Raw genomic sequence first — 17016 nt, forward strand, 5'->3', positions numbered from 1 at the left:
CCGCCCCCCGCCGCCGGGCAGGGACACGCTCACACCGGCCCCGCCCCGGCCCCGCCCCGCGGGCTCATTTACATGCGGCCTCGGCCCCGCCCGGGGCGGCTAAAGCGACGTGTCCTTGTCCCCCGTGGGCAGCCCCGGCGCGTGCAGCTGCGGATCTCCAGGTAAGTGGGGGTGGGGGATCCCGGTGGGGCCGAGGGGAGAGGACCGAGCGGCGGGTCCTGGTGGGGTCGCGGTGAGGGGGTGGAAACGGGGGGGGGGGCCGCCCACGTGGTGGGACCGGGGGCTGTGGCAGGCTCGGGCCACTGTCGACCTCTGACCGCGGACAGCTGCCCTATGTCCGCAGCGGTTCTGGCCCCAGTGCCTTCCCTGCATGGGTGACATCCAGCGGGCCGCGGGTCAGGGAGGTGGCTGGAGCGGGCGCCTGTCCATCAGGGCAGATGGGAGGCGCGGCAACCTCAGGCAGACCCTGCGCCGAGCTAGCGTCCCGCCACGTCTCTGGGTGGTCTGAGAAAAGTGTTGAAGGCCACCTAAGCTCAGGGGGCAGGGAGGAGCGGGGGGCCAGGGCAAGTTCCGGGGATCAGCCCGTGTCGAGTTGAGAGGGGGCACCAGAGAAAAGTCTGAGGGGATCACCGTGAGGTCAAACGGGAATGGGGTGGGGGTTCGGCTCAGGGCTTCCACGTGTGAGGGGGAAAGGGCCTGGGGTCACTGTGCACCAAGTGGGCAGCTGCCACTGGGCAGTGAGGGGGCTGACGGGCTCGGCTGCCCTGAGTGTCCGCTGGGCGTCCTAAGCATCCACCAGCCTGCCGTGTGACCACAGGGTGGCCTGTGTTCTGGATTTCAGTTCCAAGGGCCTCCCTGAGAGCCACCACCTGCGGGGACAACTAGCCTGGAGCCATGAAGACCAAGAACCGGCCCCCCAGGCGCCGGCTGCCCCCGCAGGACACAGAGGCCACCGCAGGGGAACGGACCCCGGACAGGCCCCAGCAGGGGTCGGGGCTGGAGCTGGCCAAGGGTCTGCGGAGCAGGACGGCGCGGGCGCAGGGGGCGCGGGCGGAGGGCGGGCGCCGGCGGCCGGGGCCCTCGGGGCCCGGTGGCCGGCGGGAGAGCAGCGTCCAGCGGCGGCTGGAGAGCAACGAGCGGGAGCGGCAGCGCATGCACAAGCTGAACAACGCCTTCCAGGCGCTGCGGGAGGTCATCCCGCACGTGCGGGCCGACAAGAAGCTCTCCAAGATCGAGACGCTCACGCTGGCCAAGAACTACATCAAGTCGCTGACCTCCACCATCCTGACTATGTCCAGCGGTCGCCTGCCAGGCCTGGACGGGCCGGGCCCCAAGCTCTACCAGCTCTACCAGCAGCAGCAGGTGGCTGGGGGCGCGCTGGGGGCCGCTGAGCCCCAGCCCGAGGGCCACCTGCAGAGGTACTCCACGCAGATCCACAGCTTCCGAGAGGGCTCCTAGCGCCCGGCCTGGGGGTCGGCGGCCGGGCCCGCTCCTCCCGGCCCTGCTGCCTCCGCGCCGAGAGCCCCAGGTTGGTGGCGACGCCCCGCGTGGACGTGGGCCCCGGCGGTGGCTCCATTTTCCCTGAACACTCAGCTGCCTCCGCGGAGCACGTCCTGGCCTCTAGGGGACAAGACCAGTGAGTGGCCTGGTCCGGGCCATGGCTCTGGGCCGCATGAGGCCCAAACCTCCGCAGAGGTCCCAGGACCTGCTTTTTAATTGACTGAGGCCCCATTGGACAGGCCTTTGTAACTAAATTCTCTTCACTCCCAACTCCCTCCTGAGGCAAGGGGAGATTCCAGGAAAAGGTCAGTTTGGGTAAGTTTCCCCAGTAACTGCAGAGGCCCAGGCTCCGGAAGGGTCCTCCTCCAGCCTGCGATGTAGCCTCCTCATTCGGGGTAAACTGAGGCACAGAGCAAGCAGAGCCCACGGCCACGGAGTGTGGCTAAGCCGACATGATTGATGCGTGTAATTCAGCATGTGTCCGATAGAAACCCCAAAACCCCTAGAAATACTAATCCGATTACCTCAAATTAATTCTAAAGGGACCTTGGCAGGAAGAGCGGCTCGGACCTTTTCCTCCCTCCGCCTGGGTGGGGGCTCCTGACTGTGGAGGGGCACGCGGCCTGGCACTGCGGGGCCGGAGACAGGTCTGGGAGGGGGGCCGGGAGTCGCTGCCTCCCTCCGCGTCCCACCCATCATACTGGTCACTGCCGGGGTCATGTCAGTGGCAGAGTCTGACAGAACTTCAGGGTGTTCTTGGGCCCTGCTTGGAGTTGGGGGCCCGGCAGGGCTCTTCTGTGGAAAGGAGCCTGGGCTGGCAGGAGCTGCCCTCCCCCACCTGGTGCTGCTCCTTCAAGGCGGGCCCGGGCAGTTTGGCAGGTCCCTGGCCGCCTCAGGCCAAGCTTCCTTCTGTGGCGACAGGCTTGGCGACTTCGCCCTCAACGCCCCCTGGCATCTCTCCTCCCTCATCCCTGTGCCCACAGCCAGTAGGGGGAGGGGCCAGGGCAACCTTGGCAGCCTCAGGCAGGAACCCCAGTGACAGGGGCTGTGGGGAGGGTAGGGGTGGCCTGGCATATGAGGCCAGAGCTGTCCCCGAGGCGCTGGGGGGCCAAGCCCCTCCTGGGTGGGGGCCCGAGCAGCATGGGAGCAGGGCTGCCCCAGCGGAGGGCCGCCTCCCACCCTCCCAACCCCGGCGGTCCCGGCCCCAGTCGCTTAATCCACCGCCAGGCTTGGTGTCAGCGTCAAGGACAGCAGGGAGCAGAACAGCCATTAGCCCCATCGGTCCTCACTTTCCAGGTCAGACGCTGGCTGGACCCTCCGCAGGCTCCATGCCAGGCCCTCTGGAGGGTGGCCCTGGGAGGCCCGGTCTGGCCCCAGCCATCCTTCAGCACGGTCAGGTGGGGACCCAGGTGCTCCTGGCCTGCCCCTCGGAGGCGGCCACTCGGGAAAGTCCATGGTCAGGACATCCTGCCGATGGGAGCCGAGGTCGGGGGCCGCCTGGAGCTCGGGACTGATGGGGCCCACGCTCCCTGTGGGTGCCCTGCCGGCCGGGACCCAACACAAGGCCTGCAGAGCTCAGTGCACCCCCGAACTGGCTGAAGGAACCAACAGACTGAGCTGAGGGCACCGGGGGCGGGGGGCGCCCAGCAGAGGCTCTGTCCGGGAGGCCGTGCCCGATGACCAGGGGTGGTGTGAGGGTCTGTGGGTCACCACCTTGCAGATGACAGCTTTCAGAGCTCCTTCTGTCCCAGACTGGCACCTGCATCCGCTCTGCTTCCCAGAGGGTGACCTGGGCCCAGATGTCTGGTCCTTCTTCCCCTGTGGCCTCATCACAAAAGACCCTTAAAGGTCCCAGTGGAGCTTTGGGGTGTTAAATATGGGGGGGAGGGGAGGGGAAGGGTCTGGTGACGGGCCAGTGAGGCCTGCTGCTGGGTCTGCTCCCTCGGCCTTTGTCTTGGGCCTTCCTGCCCTGCAAGGGCGCCCAAAGCCAGCGACCCCCCAGCCCCGGGCCTCGCACCCACCTGCAGACCGGACCTGCGTGAGCTCTGAAGGCCGAGATCCCCGCGGACTGGAGCCCAGAAACCAGAACTGCGACTTCTCTGTGTGGGAAAACCTACCCGGAACTGAATGGCCAGTGCCCCTGCTGTAATTGCGGTAAAAATGTTTCTTAAGTGACCCAAATCTGCTTTGATTTCTCCTAATGGTCCCTTCAGAGTACTAATGAAACCAATGCTGTGTCATAAAACAAAATTAAAAGATTCTACCACGACTGCTACTGTGGCCCCAGGCTGGACACTCATGGGGAACTGTGCGTTTTCATCACAAGGTAGCAATAAAAAAACTAGCACATCCTTTGCGCTCTGGTGTGAGTTTTTATTGACTAAAGCATCCAAGGAATCGAGATGGTTCGGTGGTGCTGAGCAGGAAGACGGTGGGCGCTCAGCCCCGAGGACAGTCGCCCAGCCACGGACAGTGAGTCACCGCGGAATGGCAGGTCACTGCTGTAGAAGAAACCCGCAGTGCCCAGCCGGAGACAACCTGACAGGTGTGAACACCCAGGACAGCGTCCCCAACCCACACTCGCCCCTCCCGGTCGCACCTCCCCAATTCCAGTGCCCTGCAGCAGGGGGCCTCGGAGGAGACCTCCTTCGGGTCAGCCTCTGCTGACAGGCCCCACCCTGACCATCCCCCCCATGGGAATTCCAGGGAAGGCCGGAGTCCGTTCCTTTTGTCCCCAGATGAGCGAGGCCCACTTGGGCTCCCATGGCCTCCAGGCAAAGCGTCTGGTTGCAGGAAGCACACTGGAGGCTTCGCCAAAGGGGCCGTGATCACATAAGCAGCCGCAGAGAAGGGGCGCCTGGCCGGCTCGGTTGGTACAGCCTGCGGCTCTTGATCTCGGGGTTGTGGGTTTGAGCCCCACAATGGATGTAGAGATACTTAAAAATAAAATCTTAAAAAAAAAGCAGAGAAGCTGCAGGATGGGCGGTGCCTTCCTACGGGCCTGGAGAGAGGGCTCCTGCCCTGGCGTGCGGGGCTTGGGGCTGCGGCCGGCAGACCCCGTGTCCCCACGGCCCCTACCGCCTGATCAGACACGGGGTGGGGCGGGGTAGGGGAGGCTGGCTGGGGGCGAATGCCAGCAAGTTCTGCACGCAGACAGCTTCTCCCAGCCCTGCCAGGGGCTCGTGCCCACCCAGGAGAAAGACACCCCTCCCCAGACTTTCCTTCCAAGCTGCCAACTCTCGCTTAACTTCTGAAATTAAACCGTATTCTCGCGTCTGGCTCTGAGAAAGCATCCCAGAACAGTGCAAAGTGGCCCTGAGCCCCACAGCCATTTTCTTTGTGCGGGGGGAGAGGAGGCGTACCCCATCTGTTTGGGGACACTGGGGGTTTTGTGGAATTGGCTTCCCTGGGGCAGCATTCCTGGAAGGCTCCAGGTTCTCGTTCTGGAAAGGCGGGAGGCAGATTGGGGAGGGACAGGTGGGAAGGGGGCCCCCAGCCCGCTCCGTGGCCCTCCTTGCAGACAGGGACACGTGTGGGAGCATCCACAAAGCTTCACATTTCCGGGCTGGTTCAGCCAGTGCCTCTGAAGTGGCCGTGACCTGAGGCCAGGTTCCCTCCAGGATCCACATTTAAGAATGGCTCAGACGGAAAGGCTCACTGTCAACCCTGATCCTTCACACCTGCATGAAACCTGCTTCAGGTGACGGGGGGAGGTGGCCTCAGCAGCAGACAGGGCCGCGGGCCTCGTGCGGGGCTCCGGCCGCCCTCGAGGGCGTGCTGGGGAGGCCCGGCTCCCCACTCCAACCAGTGGCTGTCTCCTGGGACCTGCTCCTGAGGGCTCTGGTGGCATTGGCCCGGACGGTGATGTGATCCCAGCCCCCCTGGAAGGAGAGAGCCTCGTCACCCACGGCTGCCGGGGTCAAGGGGAGAGACCACGCTTCCAGACTGCAGGAGATCAAGGACCCCCGGGGGGCTTGGGGCCTCCCACCCACCCATGGTCACCACGCCGCCCTGGGGCCAGGTAAGCCGCCCGCATAGGCCTTGCTCACCCCGATGCCGTAGTCCCAGCCCTGGCCCTTGGGCTGTCGAGGCTGCACGCCAACGCGATGGCACACGGTCCCCCGGCTCAGGCTGTGGCTCCCCGGGACCTTGTTGGCGATAATCCAGACCTGGAACACAGACCCGGTGAGGGCCCAGCCCCCAGCTCCGGTGGGACCGTGGGGATGACAGCGGGGAGACCAGAGCAGGAACCCGGAGCACCCCAAGCCCCCAGGGCAAGCGTCCGCCTTCGGCCCCCGCCCCACGCCCCCCCCCCGGGCACCCAGACCTGGTCCAGGGGCCCCACGGACACTCGGCACACGTTGTTGGACACGTGCTCCCAGCTGGAGCCCTGCGGGTAGCTGGGCGTCACCCCTTGGCGATACCACAGGTTCCCTGGAGAGAGAAGGGCCCAGAGTGTTGGGACCCACTTCGGGGTCTGGCCACGGAGACAGAGGCGGCTGTCCCCACACCTGCTGGGGCTCCTGCCGACCCAGGAAGAGAAAAGCCGGGGCCGGAGCCAGCTCCACGCCCTCCACGCTGGACTCCACCTGAGCCTCAGCATCGCCCCGCTGGGCTGGGGCGCTATCGTCGCGCTCTCTACGCGTGAGAAACGGAGGACAAGGAATTGTTCAAACAAATACAGAGAACAGGGTCTGGACGCAAAGCCCTGGTTCCAGTTCCGACTCTGCCCTTCTCCTGGCCTTGCTCGTCAAGAGGACAGCCGGAAAGCAGGAAAGGGAACTGGCGAGAGCCCTGCCCGCGGCACAGGCGGGTGACCTCCGCCGGCCCCAGGCTGCCCCGGGGGCAGAGCTGCCGCCCCCCCCCCCCCGGCCCCGCACAGCTGGGTACAGGGACTGGTTCGGAGGCTGACCTCAGGCTGACGGCCTCTCATGGTGGCTTACAAAGCTCTCGTGTCAGGGACCGGGCCTGGTGAGGGTCTTGTCCCACTAGGGTGCTCGGGGACACCTTAGTGTCCCCTGGTGACCACTGAGGATCAGAGACAACTTGCCGTTTTCGTCCAAGGCGTAAACCGACGTCTGCCCCACGGACACCTGCTTCAGTCTCTGCTTGGGAGGGGACGGGATGTGGTACCAGCAGTCGCCTGCGGCGCAAGGTCGGACTCAGGGTGCGGCCCAGTGACCCCAAACCTGCCACCCCATGTGCTCGTGGACCACGTGGCCTCCCCTGCAGCTCGCAGGCTTGAGGCAGGAGTGGCCGGCCTCTGTCCCCAGGCCAGCCGGGCCACACACACGTGACGGGGCCCGGTGTGAGCTGCGGGCCAAGCAGAGCAAAACCCCCAACACCCCACCTCGCCCAGGGCCCTCAGCGGCTGTGGCAGGTTCCAGACGGTGGGGGCCAATGGGACGATCTCGGAACAGGGACACCAAGGTGCCCAGCCCGGCACGCGGTGGACAGTCCATCTTGGGGCCACCACGCACACCAGTGTCACCATGTCCCGTCCCCGTGTGGAGGGCAGCAACGTGCGAGCCACCACCCGTCTGTCGGGACACCCGACATCCAGCCAAGAACAAGCCAGCGTGGCCTGCACGCCCAGAGGGTTGTAGAGCAGTCAGGAGGCCATGCAGGGCCACCCCAGGAGGGCGCCCCGAAGGGCAGGACGTGCGAAGTGCTCACGACCAGCGATGCCCTGGGCTGGAGGCCAAGGCTGGTGAAGGGCGGCTGTGAGGGACCGCCCCGTCACTGGGATGACCGCCCCCCAGGCGGTCCCAGCGGGAGGGGGTGAGGCCTCTGGGCGTCCTGGCTTGGCCCCAGTCCACAGGCGGCCCTGGCTCCACGCTTGTCCAGCTGAACTGAACATGAAGAGATCCATCTTCCTTCCTCCAGAAGCAGAAGCACGTGCAGCCTCGCTCTGACCAGCCCCGGCCACCCCTTGTCCCCACTCACAACTGGCGGGGACCCTCCTCGAGAGGCAGCACTCACCAGCCGGTTGCGTGGGGGACACGGAGCCCCGGTAGAAGGCAGAGCCGTCCCTGGCGACGGCCCACACCTGGTGGCAGGCCCCGATGGAGACGGACGTGAAGGGCTGGTCGGTGCCCACGTGCAGCCAGGAGGAGCCCTGGGGATGGGAGCCAGGGGGGACACTGAGGCTGCCGCGGTCCAGCCTCTGCCCCTCCCCCTGCCCAAGGTCCCAGGAGCTAGTGACCCCCTCGGGCCACCCACAGTGTCCACCTGCCCCAGGGACTGTCCTGGGCAGGCCCCGGGAGGCCGGAGCCCAGCTGGACTTCGGTCCAGAGTTCTCCTTTGGGAAGAACCTGCCGGAACCCCAGGAGGGCCCAAGGGCTGACAGGTGGGCAGGCCCAGGGGCCCTTCGGAGGCAGGGTGCTCACCGCGGGGTTGAGCTCTGACACGCCCAGGCGGCACAGCACGTCCCCCTTGTCGCTGACGGCCCAGAGGGCGATGCTGTGCCCACTTCTGTCGGTACTTGGGCTCTCTGGGATGATGGACACGTCCCCAAGGGTGATAGGGGCCACCTCCAGCCAGGGCCCACTGGTCACCAGCTTACATTTTCTGCACAGTGGAAGAGAGCAGAACCCAGGGGTCTGATGCTACGGCAGGCCACCTGCTCTGGACGCGTAGGCAGGAGGCTGCAGGTGGTAGCAGTGGCCGCCCTTCAGCCCACACGGCCTCCGCGGGCCTGGTGGGGAGGGCCAGGACCACCCCCAGCGCCTAAGTGGGCACCCCTTTCCGATGGTCAGGAACGAGGGGCCTGGAGAGGCGGCCCCACCCTGCCCTGCCCCAAGCCAGGCCTCCCATCCCGACCTGCCTGTCCTGCTCAGGGCAGAGCCTGCCAGTGACATTTCTCTTATTTGTTCTTGAAAACAAACTTCAGAAACCAGAGAGCGTTGGGAGCCCAAGGGCATTTCCTGGGCTGACATTTACTTTGATTCTCTTTCCCTCCCACCTCTCTCTCTGCTTTGCTTCCACGCGGACTGGCCCAGGAGAGCCCTGTAGGAGGGGCAGGCCCACAGCCCCCAGCTACCGAGTCACTCCCATCTTTACCTGGCCCAGCACCTTCTCCTGACAAAATCCTTCATAGTTTTGTACCCATGGTACGAGCTGCAAGAGAAAGAAACCAAAATCAAGACCACTTTGTGGAAGTTTCCAGAAAGGGACCCTGCGTGCGTGCACGTGCACACACACACATTCTTTTCCCACTTGTGTAGGGCAGAGCCTCCGTGTGAGCCACAGAGTGGGCTCCACAGACAGCAGGTACCCCAGGACACGAGGCTTGCCTGGCCGGGGTCTCTGGGGCTCAGGTCTCCCCGGGGTCGGGGTCTCCAGGGGCCAGGATGTGGAGGCTGCCAGACCAGGGGTTCTAGCTACGGGGCTCTGAGCCCACCCACCCCGGCACCGGGCCCATCAGAGCCCTTCTGGGGAACAGCTGAGCTGAGGCCCAGAGACAAGGGGAGGGTAGAGGCCAGGAGGCTTGGCTATGGCTGGAGGGGACGCCTGTGGGTTCCCCCGTCCGAGACACCTGCCTCATTCCCGGGCCTGGGCCTGCTCAGAGGCCCTGGCTCGGGCTCCCACAGCTCTGTCTTCCACATGGATGTGACTTGTGCCCCGTGAAGGGCCTGCGGCCCACCAGTGCCACGTGCCCGCTGGCCACCAGGGCCCCCTGGCTTTGTGGACCTGTCACCCACTTTTCCCTTTGCTTCTCAGGACGGCGCTGGCCTCACTCCACACTTTGTTCAAGCTGCCCCTTCACCCGACACCTCCCTCCAGCACCCGTGCCCGTCACGCAGGCCCTGGCCCAGAGCTCCCCAAAGCCACCCCTGACCAAGCAGCCCAGGGCACCCCCAGAGCCCTCCCCCAGTGCAGCAGGGACAGCAGCGGGCTGCTGAGGGAGCCACGGCGGTCCTCCCCGAGCCCGACGCTGAGCTAGGTACGGCCGGGGTGCGGGCCTGAGCTCATCTCGGACTGGCTCCACACCCTGCCGGCAGCCGAGGTGGGCGCACAGGGGTCTGCTCCCCGGCCACAGCCGAGGGCCTGCGGGGGCTGCAGCGACCCGGGACGGCAGGGCCGGGGGCCAGGGCCCCGCCGCACGCAGAGAGGTGCTTACGCAGGGAAGTCACTGGCATACTGCCACCCCTCCTGGTCCGTGCCCCCGGGCACGCTGAAATCCACGGCCCAGTCGGACACCTGGAAGAGAGGTGGATCAGCATGGGCGGGCCCCAGCGCCAGAGCCCGCCCCACGGCCCGGAGCTCACCCAGGTCCACTGCAGGGACGGGGGCTTCGTGCCAGCCTTGGTGCACTCATGCAGCCCTGAGGCGTCGCTCCACATGTACCGGTCGGTGGGCAGGCCCCTGCGGCGGACAACGGGGGTGGTGGGGTGACTTGGAGGAGGAGGGACGGGCCCGCACCAGCTGGTGACAGACACGAGCACCTGGGCCACCTGCATCTCCACAGGGGCCAGCGGCAAAACCGGAACTGCCCCGGGGCGGGGACAGCAACCCGCGGACCGCCCGTCACATGGGAGCCCGGGTGACCCCTGCGGCCAGGCCACCCGCCCGAGGGCTGAGAGCCCACCTCTTCCCCTCTTACGGGTCGCTGTGCCCCCAAAAGATGGTGAAGCCTTATCCCCAGTACCCGTGTGACCTTACTTGGAAAGAAGGTCTTTGCAGGTGATCAAGTCAGAACGGGGTCCTTAGGGTGCGCCCTAAACCAATACGACGGTGTCCTTGCTGAGTTCAAATTTCCCAAATAAGGAAAGTGATGTGAAGACGGGAGGGAGCGGACTGTCCCTCACAGCCCTCAGAGCGAAGCGGCCCTGCCCACGCCCCAACCTCAAGATGGGGAGAGAATGAACGTCCGTCGTTTAGATTGCCCAGTGCGTGGTGCTTGGTGACAGGAGTTGAGCCGACGCAGACACTCACAGAGCGACAGGCCCCACACGATGGTGTTGGGCAGGTGGCCATGAGGCTCAGCTGGCAGGAGCCACGGCCCTCGGTGTGCATGCTCTGCGGGGACCAGAGAGCATGCGGCTGCCCTGTCCCTCTTCCGAAGGACAGAGGAGGAAGCGGGGACGCAAGCAGGTCGGCATTCTGCGGGGACACTACACAGCCACGCAGAGGTCTCCGGGACATCCTTTGGCACCGTGTTTCAACTGCCTCAGCAAAACTCAAACCCTGATTTACTGGGGTGAATGGAGAAACCCACAAATATTTACACACAAGGAAATCCTTCAAGCCGCAGGTGCGGCACTGAAAGGTCATGAACGATCTCCCCGTCCGAGACGGACTGGAGCTTAGATGAGCTGGACAGCCCTCGGGGACCCCACGGTGAGGCCATCACAGACCATCTTTGTGTTCCCGTCGAGACCGTGGCCTGGGCCAGGCAGGCCCCTGGCTAGCGCCCAAGCCGCTCACCTGCTGGAGTAGCCCGTGACGGGGTTCCAGCGCTGGTTCTCGTAGATGTAGACGCACTTCACGTCCGACTGCGTGTAGATGTTACTGGTGCTGCTGGCCAGGCCTGGGGGGAGAGGAGGCTGCCGGCTGGGGACTCAGGCTTCCGTCCGAAGCCCTGAAGGCCGCAGAGAGTGGGCAGGGAGGGCCAGCAGAGAGGGGTTCACGGGCCTGGCTTGGGGTTCTCGCTGCGTGATTATTCTGCTCCTCCATGAGCAGACCCACAGCGCATTACATCTCCTGTCCACGCCACCTTGAGCTCCTGGGTCTCACACCCTGTTCTTGGCTGCCCCTCTTCCCTCCCTGTCTTCCCACTGACCAGGCACCAGGCAGGTGGGGGGCCCCACCAGCTCCATCCTTATTAACACTCACATAACATCCACCAGCCCCAACCTCCTTACATTTGTAAAATGGGAACAAACGTAATTCCTGCCTCACAAATGAGGAAGATGGGCAGTTCCCGTGGTCTTAGTGGACCACACCTGGTTCTCTCGGATTGGCCATCCCTCCCTGTAGGGCATGTGGGCTGTGGCTTGGAACCTTCCACTCCAGAGTCTGTTTCTGCCTGCATCTCCCAGGAGACACAGGACCTTGCTTCCCAGAACTTGGGGAGCCAACAGGGGTTCGGCAAGGTCTCATCCCCTAAGGCATGACCCACCTATTCAGGGGCTAGAATTCAGGCCTGGGAATCAGGAGACCCAGGGCCTGGGGCCACCCCAATGTGCCCTGAGGCGTCGTCGAGGCGTCGTCTGTGAAGTGAGGGGTGGGACACAGTGGAGACTCTGGCAGCTGCCTTTCTAGAACCTGCAAGGCCCCCAGCTCAGCTGCGGGTGCCCAGGAGGGCGCACTGGAGGCCAGGCCTGGTCTCCGGGCTCTCACGCCTGGACGGCTGGCCCTGGGACCATCCTCTGTGGAGGCTGGCTGTGGTGAAGGTCACCGGTCAGCCCGCTGTCGGCTCAGAGTCAACACTGGGACAGTGGCTCCGGAGTGGGGCAGGGAAGCCAGGTGGGATTAGAGGAGGGACTGGCCCGGGCAGGCTGTGGGCAGGGCTCGGGGAGCTGGTCCCGCCAGCCTCCGTGTCCAGGCTGCTCTCACCTTGGAAGCAGCCTCCGCCATAGCCGCCGGTGTAGACCCAGGCCGTGTGGTCGTAGCCGATGCCCCACACCACACCCCGGCCATTGGCCTCCACCACCCGCAGGTGGCCTCCCATCTGCCGCCAGAACCTGGGGCGAGCGGAGAGAGGTCATGGAGACGCGCGCCCCGGCACACCTTGCCAGTCTTTACCCCTGCAGCACTTTGGCTCACTGGCCTCCCCTGAACATCCGATTTTGACTCCTCTTCGGTCTCAGATTGGGGGGCTGTATTAAGGACGATGGCACCTGCCTGGCTTCCCATCCGGCAGTGATCGGAGCTAACACGGCCCCAGGGTGGCCGCAGGAGACTCAGGGTTTGCAGGTGAGGGGTCGAGCCAGCAGCCCCCGTTCCTCACGGCCCCTGGGGGTCTGGGCCGGGCGTGTGGGGGCAGAAGGCAGGGCCATCTCATCTGGATGGGCCATGACTCGGGCCAGCACACTGCGGGGCCACAGCACAGCTTCCCAGGTGTGCAGAGTGCCGGGTGCCACCTGGGTCACCCTCCCGTGTGCCAAGGTCCTGCCCACTGTCCCCGGAGGCCGTCTGACTTGTCCATCCGGGTGCTGGGCACCCAGGGCCTCCAAGAATGGACGAACGAAGGGTGGACACACGCATCCACTCTCCCCTCCTGAGTGGGGCCTCCTGGTCTCACCTATGTTTCCCCTGGTCCGCAGGGGCTCAGGGGGACCGAGGGGAAGCCCTGGGTCAGAACTGGGAGCACTGTGTCTCCTCCTGGGTCCCCATCTGCCTTCCCACCCCAAATGCCAGATGCCCCAGAATGGGGCTACCAGTGTGCCCTGCGGGTGACCTCGTTCTATCCCCTGCCACCTACAGAGCCACCCCGCCCTGCCCCCCAACACACGGCACCTACTCGGTGGCACCAGGCTTCTGGTCCCCCTTGGGGTCCTCCAACAGGCCCAGGAACCAGCCGGCCATTCCTGTGGCTGGCCAGTGGGCAGCAAGGCCCTTCCTGCTAGAACCCGCCCTCTGGCTGCCCTGGGCTAGTGAGGGGCAGAGCTGACTCACATCTGGTCGCAGGGCAGCATGTGCTCCGAGGCCTCCAGGTCCGGGCTGGGCTCGCTCACAAAGATGTCCCCCTTGCACGTGATGGACCAGATAGCCTGTGGGGAGGGGCGGCCGTGGACCCTCCGGCTCTCGCAGCAGGACAGGTTGAGCAGGGCGAGCTGGCGTGGGGAAAGGGCCGGTCAGTGCTGGGAAGGGGCAGGACCACTGCCCTCGGAGCCCGGCCCGTCGGTCATGTGAGCTCACCCAGTCATTCATGTCCTGCTCGGTGGCAGCGGCCAGATGCACAGGCCACCTCTGCCGCGTCCTCTCGGACGTGTAGAGGGCGAAGGAGTGCTTGGTCTCACTGAGCACGGGGACCAACACCGTCACCTCGTTGAGGAACACGTGGATGTACTGTTAATGGAGGGCGGAGGGCAGGGCTGTCACCGGGGCAGAGGGGGGCCCAGGGCGCTGGGGGCACAGTGGGCCTCTGGGTGGAGCCCCTGCCGTGCTGGAGGGACAGGGATGGCCAGGGGCCCCCCTGGTTCCAGAGAGCCAGTCCTAGGGGTCCCTGGGGCCTGTGGGTTCGAGTGGTGGGCTCTGGGGCCACGCGTGCTCAGCAGGGAAGCCTAGTTCATGAACGAGTGCCTTCGTGACATTCTTGATGTCGACAAGAGCACTTGAGAACCCAACTGCCTGGGTTCGAACCCCAGCGCGGGGAGGGCGGAGGGGCTTTAAGTCCCTGAGCTGAAACCCCAGGGACTGTCAGCGGCTCCGTGAGGAGGGGGCTCGCTGACGCTGCAGCAGGGGACTCCATACACCTGCCGGCCGCTGACCTGGTGCCAGACACGGTCCCCGACTGAGCACCTTGGGGCCGGTGTCCCAGGCCCGGCCCTGGGGCCCCCCTCCCCCAGGAGCCCCCCACACACCTTCTTCTCCTCGTGGACCACATAGTAGATGAAAAGGATGCTGTCCCGAGCCCCGTCGAGCCCCGTGAACTGCTCCAGGGCCACGCGGACGTCCACCCACTTGTGGGGTTTCCAGTCACACCACCACTGCAGGGCCCCCGTCTTCACCCACACCGACTGCAGCACACGTCCCAAGGGCACAGGGCAGAGTCACAGGCAGGCCCCTGGGGCCCCGGACTCTGGCCCCGTGTGTACCCAGCTCCCTAGCTTCCCCCTAATGACCAAGGTGGAGCTATCATACATCCCAAGTGAGTGTTGTCTCTGCACACCCTCCTGATTCTCAAACAGCCTGTGGGGTCGGCACTCTTACCCCATGCTCGAGATGGGGAAACTGAGGCTCGGGGAGGTTCTGTGCCTGACCCAACGTCACTGAGGGAGTCAGTGGCAAAGCTGGGGCCCACAGCTGGTCTGCCTGTGTCTGGAGGCCCGATGCGTAGCCCCCAGTGAGATGCTCCCAGACCAGCAGCCGAGGGGCTCCGGGCCAGCCCTCAACCCCGTCCTCACTCGTCTCAAACGCCACACCCCCTTGGCTCTTGGGGTTCCTTCCGGGGGGAAGGGGACGACAGCCCTCCCCCGTCCACGCCTCCCACTGAGGCTGGTATCTGGGTCCCCAGGGCCGAGGCTGTGCCTAGAGCACAATGGGGCCTGAGTTCTGCACGGATGAGTCCAGCACTGGACTCATGTCTTCATCCCTGAATCTACGGGGCCTGGAAAGGATGGCTTCGCCTCCGAGCTCGGCGGACGGAGGAGTGGATGCCTCTCTTCTCCTCCACCTCCCCTTCGGGACAGTGTACCACGGGCGCTCAGTGCATGCCAGCGGAAGGACGGTGCCTCCGGGAACTGCCCACCTGCTCCACGGCCTGCTCATAGTGCCGGAAGTGCTCCAGCTCCCGCTTGGTCCTTTCCGTGAGCTGCTGGAAGATCTGCTTCCGCCAGGCGGCGGTCTGCGCCGGCATGATGGACAAGGAGAGCGTCTGCACCGAGGGGGACAGGCCTGCAGGCCAGCGGAGCCTCAGGGCCAGGCGCCCGGCCCGCCCACAGCTGAGCAGCAGGCCAGGGCTCTTTCCTCGGCTACCCCCCGCAAGGAGCACCCTCTGGGGTGCTGGGCCCTCGGACACCTGCGCTTACCCGACTGGACGGTGAACCACTTGAGGACAGCGTGGGCCTCGACGGCACAGCCTCCTCCTGACACCCAGGCCCACAGCGGGTGGTCATCGGCCCCATAGGGTTCCTCCAAGCCCAGTGGGAGGAGCCCCAGCGAGGAGAGGCTGGTGGTCTCCGGAAAGCCAGCGGCCGAGTGGCTGGGTGCTCTCTTGGGCTCCTTCAGGTCAATATTGGTCCAGGGCAGTTCGGCCGGCGTGGAGGCCGGGCCAGGGCGAGGCTCGGGCCCAGGAGTCTGAGTGGCCGGGCCAGCGACCTCCACGGCACGCTCTGTGATCCTGCCGGTGCCTGAGGCCAAGCTGTCCCTGGGGTTCCTGGGACCGTCCACAGACTCTGCAGGGACAGGCTGGTCAGGCCCCGGTCTGTCGGCTTCCAAAGAGGCGTCCGTGTCGCTCGGTGCACAGGACTCACCACTGCCCCTTACCTCGTCGCCAAAGAAGCAGCCAGCACTGGGGACAAGAGGGGCAGACCCGTGACCCCTTCGAGAGAAGGACACGTGCTGCTGTGGGCGGGCCTGGCCCATCCGGTGTGACCCCGGACAAGCCGCAGCCGCGCTGTGTCACACACACACGGAGAGCCACCTCCCGGGGAGCTGGACAGCCCGGTCTCACCCCAGGCCGATCATATCATTTATCTGGGGGTATTATTATTTTCGTACTGTGGCAAAATACATGTGATGGAGTATTTACCATCTCAAATGATGCGGCATTAAATACACCCACAAGGTTATGCAACCACCACCACCTCGTTCCAGAACCTTGTCGTCACCCCCACGTGGAAACCCTGTCCCCATTAAGGAGCCACTCTCCATACCCACCCCCCGGCCTCCACCAATCGGCTTTCTGTCCCTATGGATTTGCCTCTTCTGGACACTGCATTTAAATGGCATCGCGCGATACTCGGTCTTTTGTGACTGGCTTCTCTCGCTTCGTATGATGAGGTCAAGGTTCACCCACGTTGTAGCGTGACTCAGTACTTCCTTCTGTTGCTGAAGAATATTCTGTTGTATGGAAACTCCACGTTTTATTTATTCATCTGCGGATGGACATCTGAGTTGTTTGCACCTTTTGGCTACCGTGAGTAACGCTTCTATAAACACTCACATACGAATTTTTGTTTCGATGTCTGTTTTCCGTTCTTCCGGGTATAGATCTAGGGGTGCGAGTGCTGGGTCACGGGGTCGCTCTATCTTGATTTCTGGAGCAACTCCAAGACTGTTTCCCACAGCGGCCACCCTGTTTACCTTCCCACCAGCACCGCATAGGGGTCCCAATCTCTCCCCATCTTGTCAACACTTGGTATCGCCTTTCTTTTTGACTACACCTCTCCCGGTGGGTGTGAAGTGGTATCTCATTTGTGGTTTTGGTTTCTATTTCCCTGATGACTAATGATGCTGAGCGTCTTTCCATGTGTTTGTCGGCCATTTGCGCATCTACTTGGGAGAAATGTCTATTCCAGTCCTTTGCCCTTTTTAAGTTGAGTTGTCTTGTTGTTAGTTGTAAGAGCTCTTTATATATTCTAGATACTGGACCCTTGTCAAATATGTGATTCGCAGATATTTCCTGCCATTCTGTGGATTGTCTTTTCCTTTTCCTGATGGCGTCCTTTGATGCACAAAAGTTTTTAATTTTGATCAAACTCCAATGTCTCTATTTTTCCTTTCATTTTCGGTGCTCCTGATGTCATATTTAAGAAGCCATTGCCAAGATTAAGGTTTGGCATCAGTAGTTGTGGAAGCTTCTCAGCTGATTCCAATATTTGAGTACTACCAGCTGAGAGCCTCAAC

General features: G+C 64.2%; 2 protein-coding genes across 4 annotated transcripts; one reads left to right on the top strand and one right to left on the bottom strand.

Moving 5' to 3' along the window:
- The first annotated feature begins 81 nt into the window (after positions 1-81).
- Positions 82-3852, top strand: BHLHA15 (basic helix-loop-helix family member a15). Its single transcript, XM_031016737.2, has 2 exons — positions 82-161; positions 842-3852. The coding sequence occupies exon 2, from the start codon at positions 895-897 to the stop codon at positions 1456-1458; it is 564 nt and encodes a 187-aa protein (XP_030872597.1). The 5' UTR covers positions 82-161; positions 842-894; the 3' UTR covers positions 1459-3852.
- TECPR1 (tectonin beta-propeller repeat containing 1) lies at positions 3853-17009 on the bottom strand. 3 transcript variants are annotated; one of them, XR_014145186.1, is made up of 17 exons: positions 15198-17008; positions 14918-15063; positions 14031-14186; positions 13366-13515; positions 13123-13280; positions 12061-12188; positions 10930-11032; positions 9771-9867; positions 9623-9702; positions 8563-8619; positions 7890-8070; positions 7483-7618; positions 6551-6643; positions 5828-5934; positions 5550-5669; positions 5166-5381; positions 3853-4450 (listed from the first exon to the last, which is right to left on the bottom strand). XR_014145186.1 is itself a non-coding variant. In XM_081819300.1 (16 exons), exons 1-16 carry the CDS (start codon positions 15751-15753, stop codon positions 5220-5222), a joined length of 2430 nt encoding a protein of 809 aa, XP_081675426.1. In that variant the 5' UTR covers positions 15754-17008; the 3' UTR covers positions 3853-5219. The 3 variants fall into 3 exon arrangements, 1 of the variants encoding a protein (XP_081675426.1); XM_081819300.1 differs by having other exon boundaries at positions 3853-5381; XR_014145187.1 differs by lacking the exons at positions 3853-4450; positions 5166-5381; positions 5550-5669 and having other exon boundaries at positions 6413-6643; positions 15198-17009.
- Between the last annotated feature and the right edge of the window lie 7 nt (positions 17010-17016).

The sequence above is a fragment of the Leptonychotes weddellii genome, chromosome 5, assembly GCF_054177405.1.
Source record: "Leptonychotes weddellii isolate Sample4059 chromosome 5, ASM5417740v2, whole genome shotgun sequence".
Taxonomy (NCBI): Eukaryota; Metazoa; Chordata; class Mammalia; order Carnivora; family Phocidae; genus Leptonychotes; species Leptonychotes weddellii.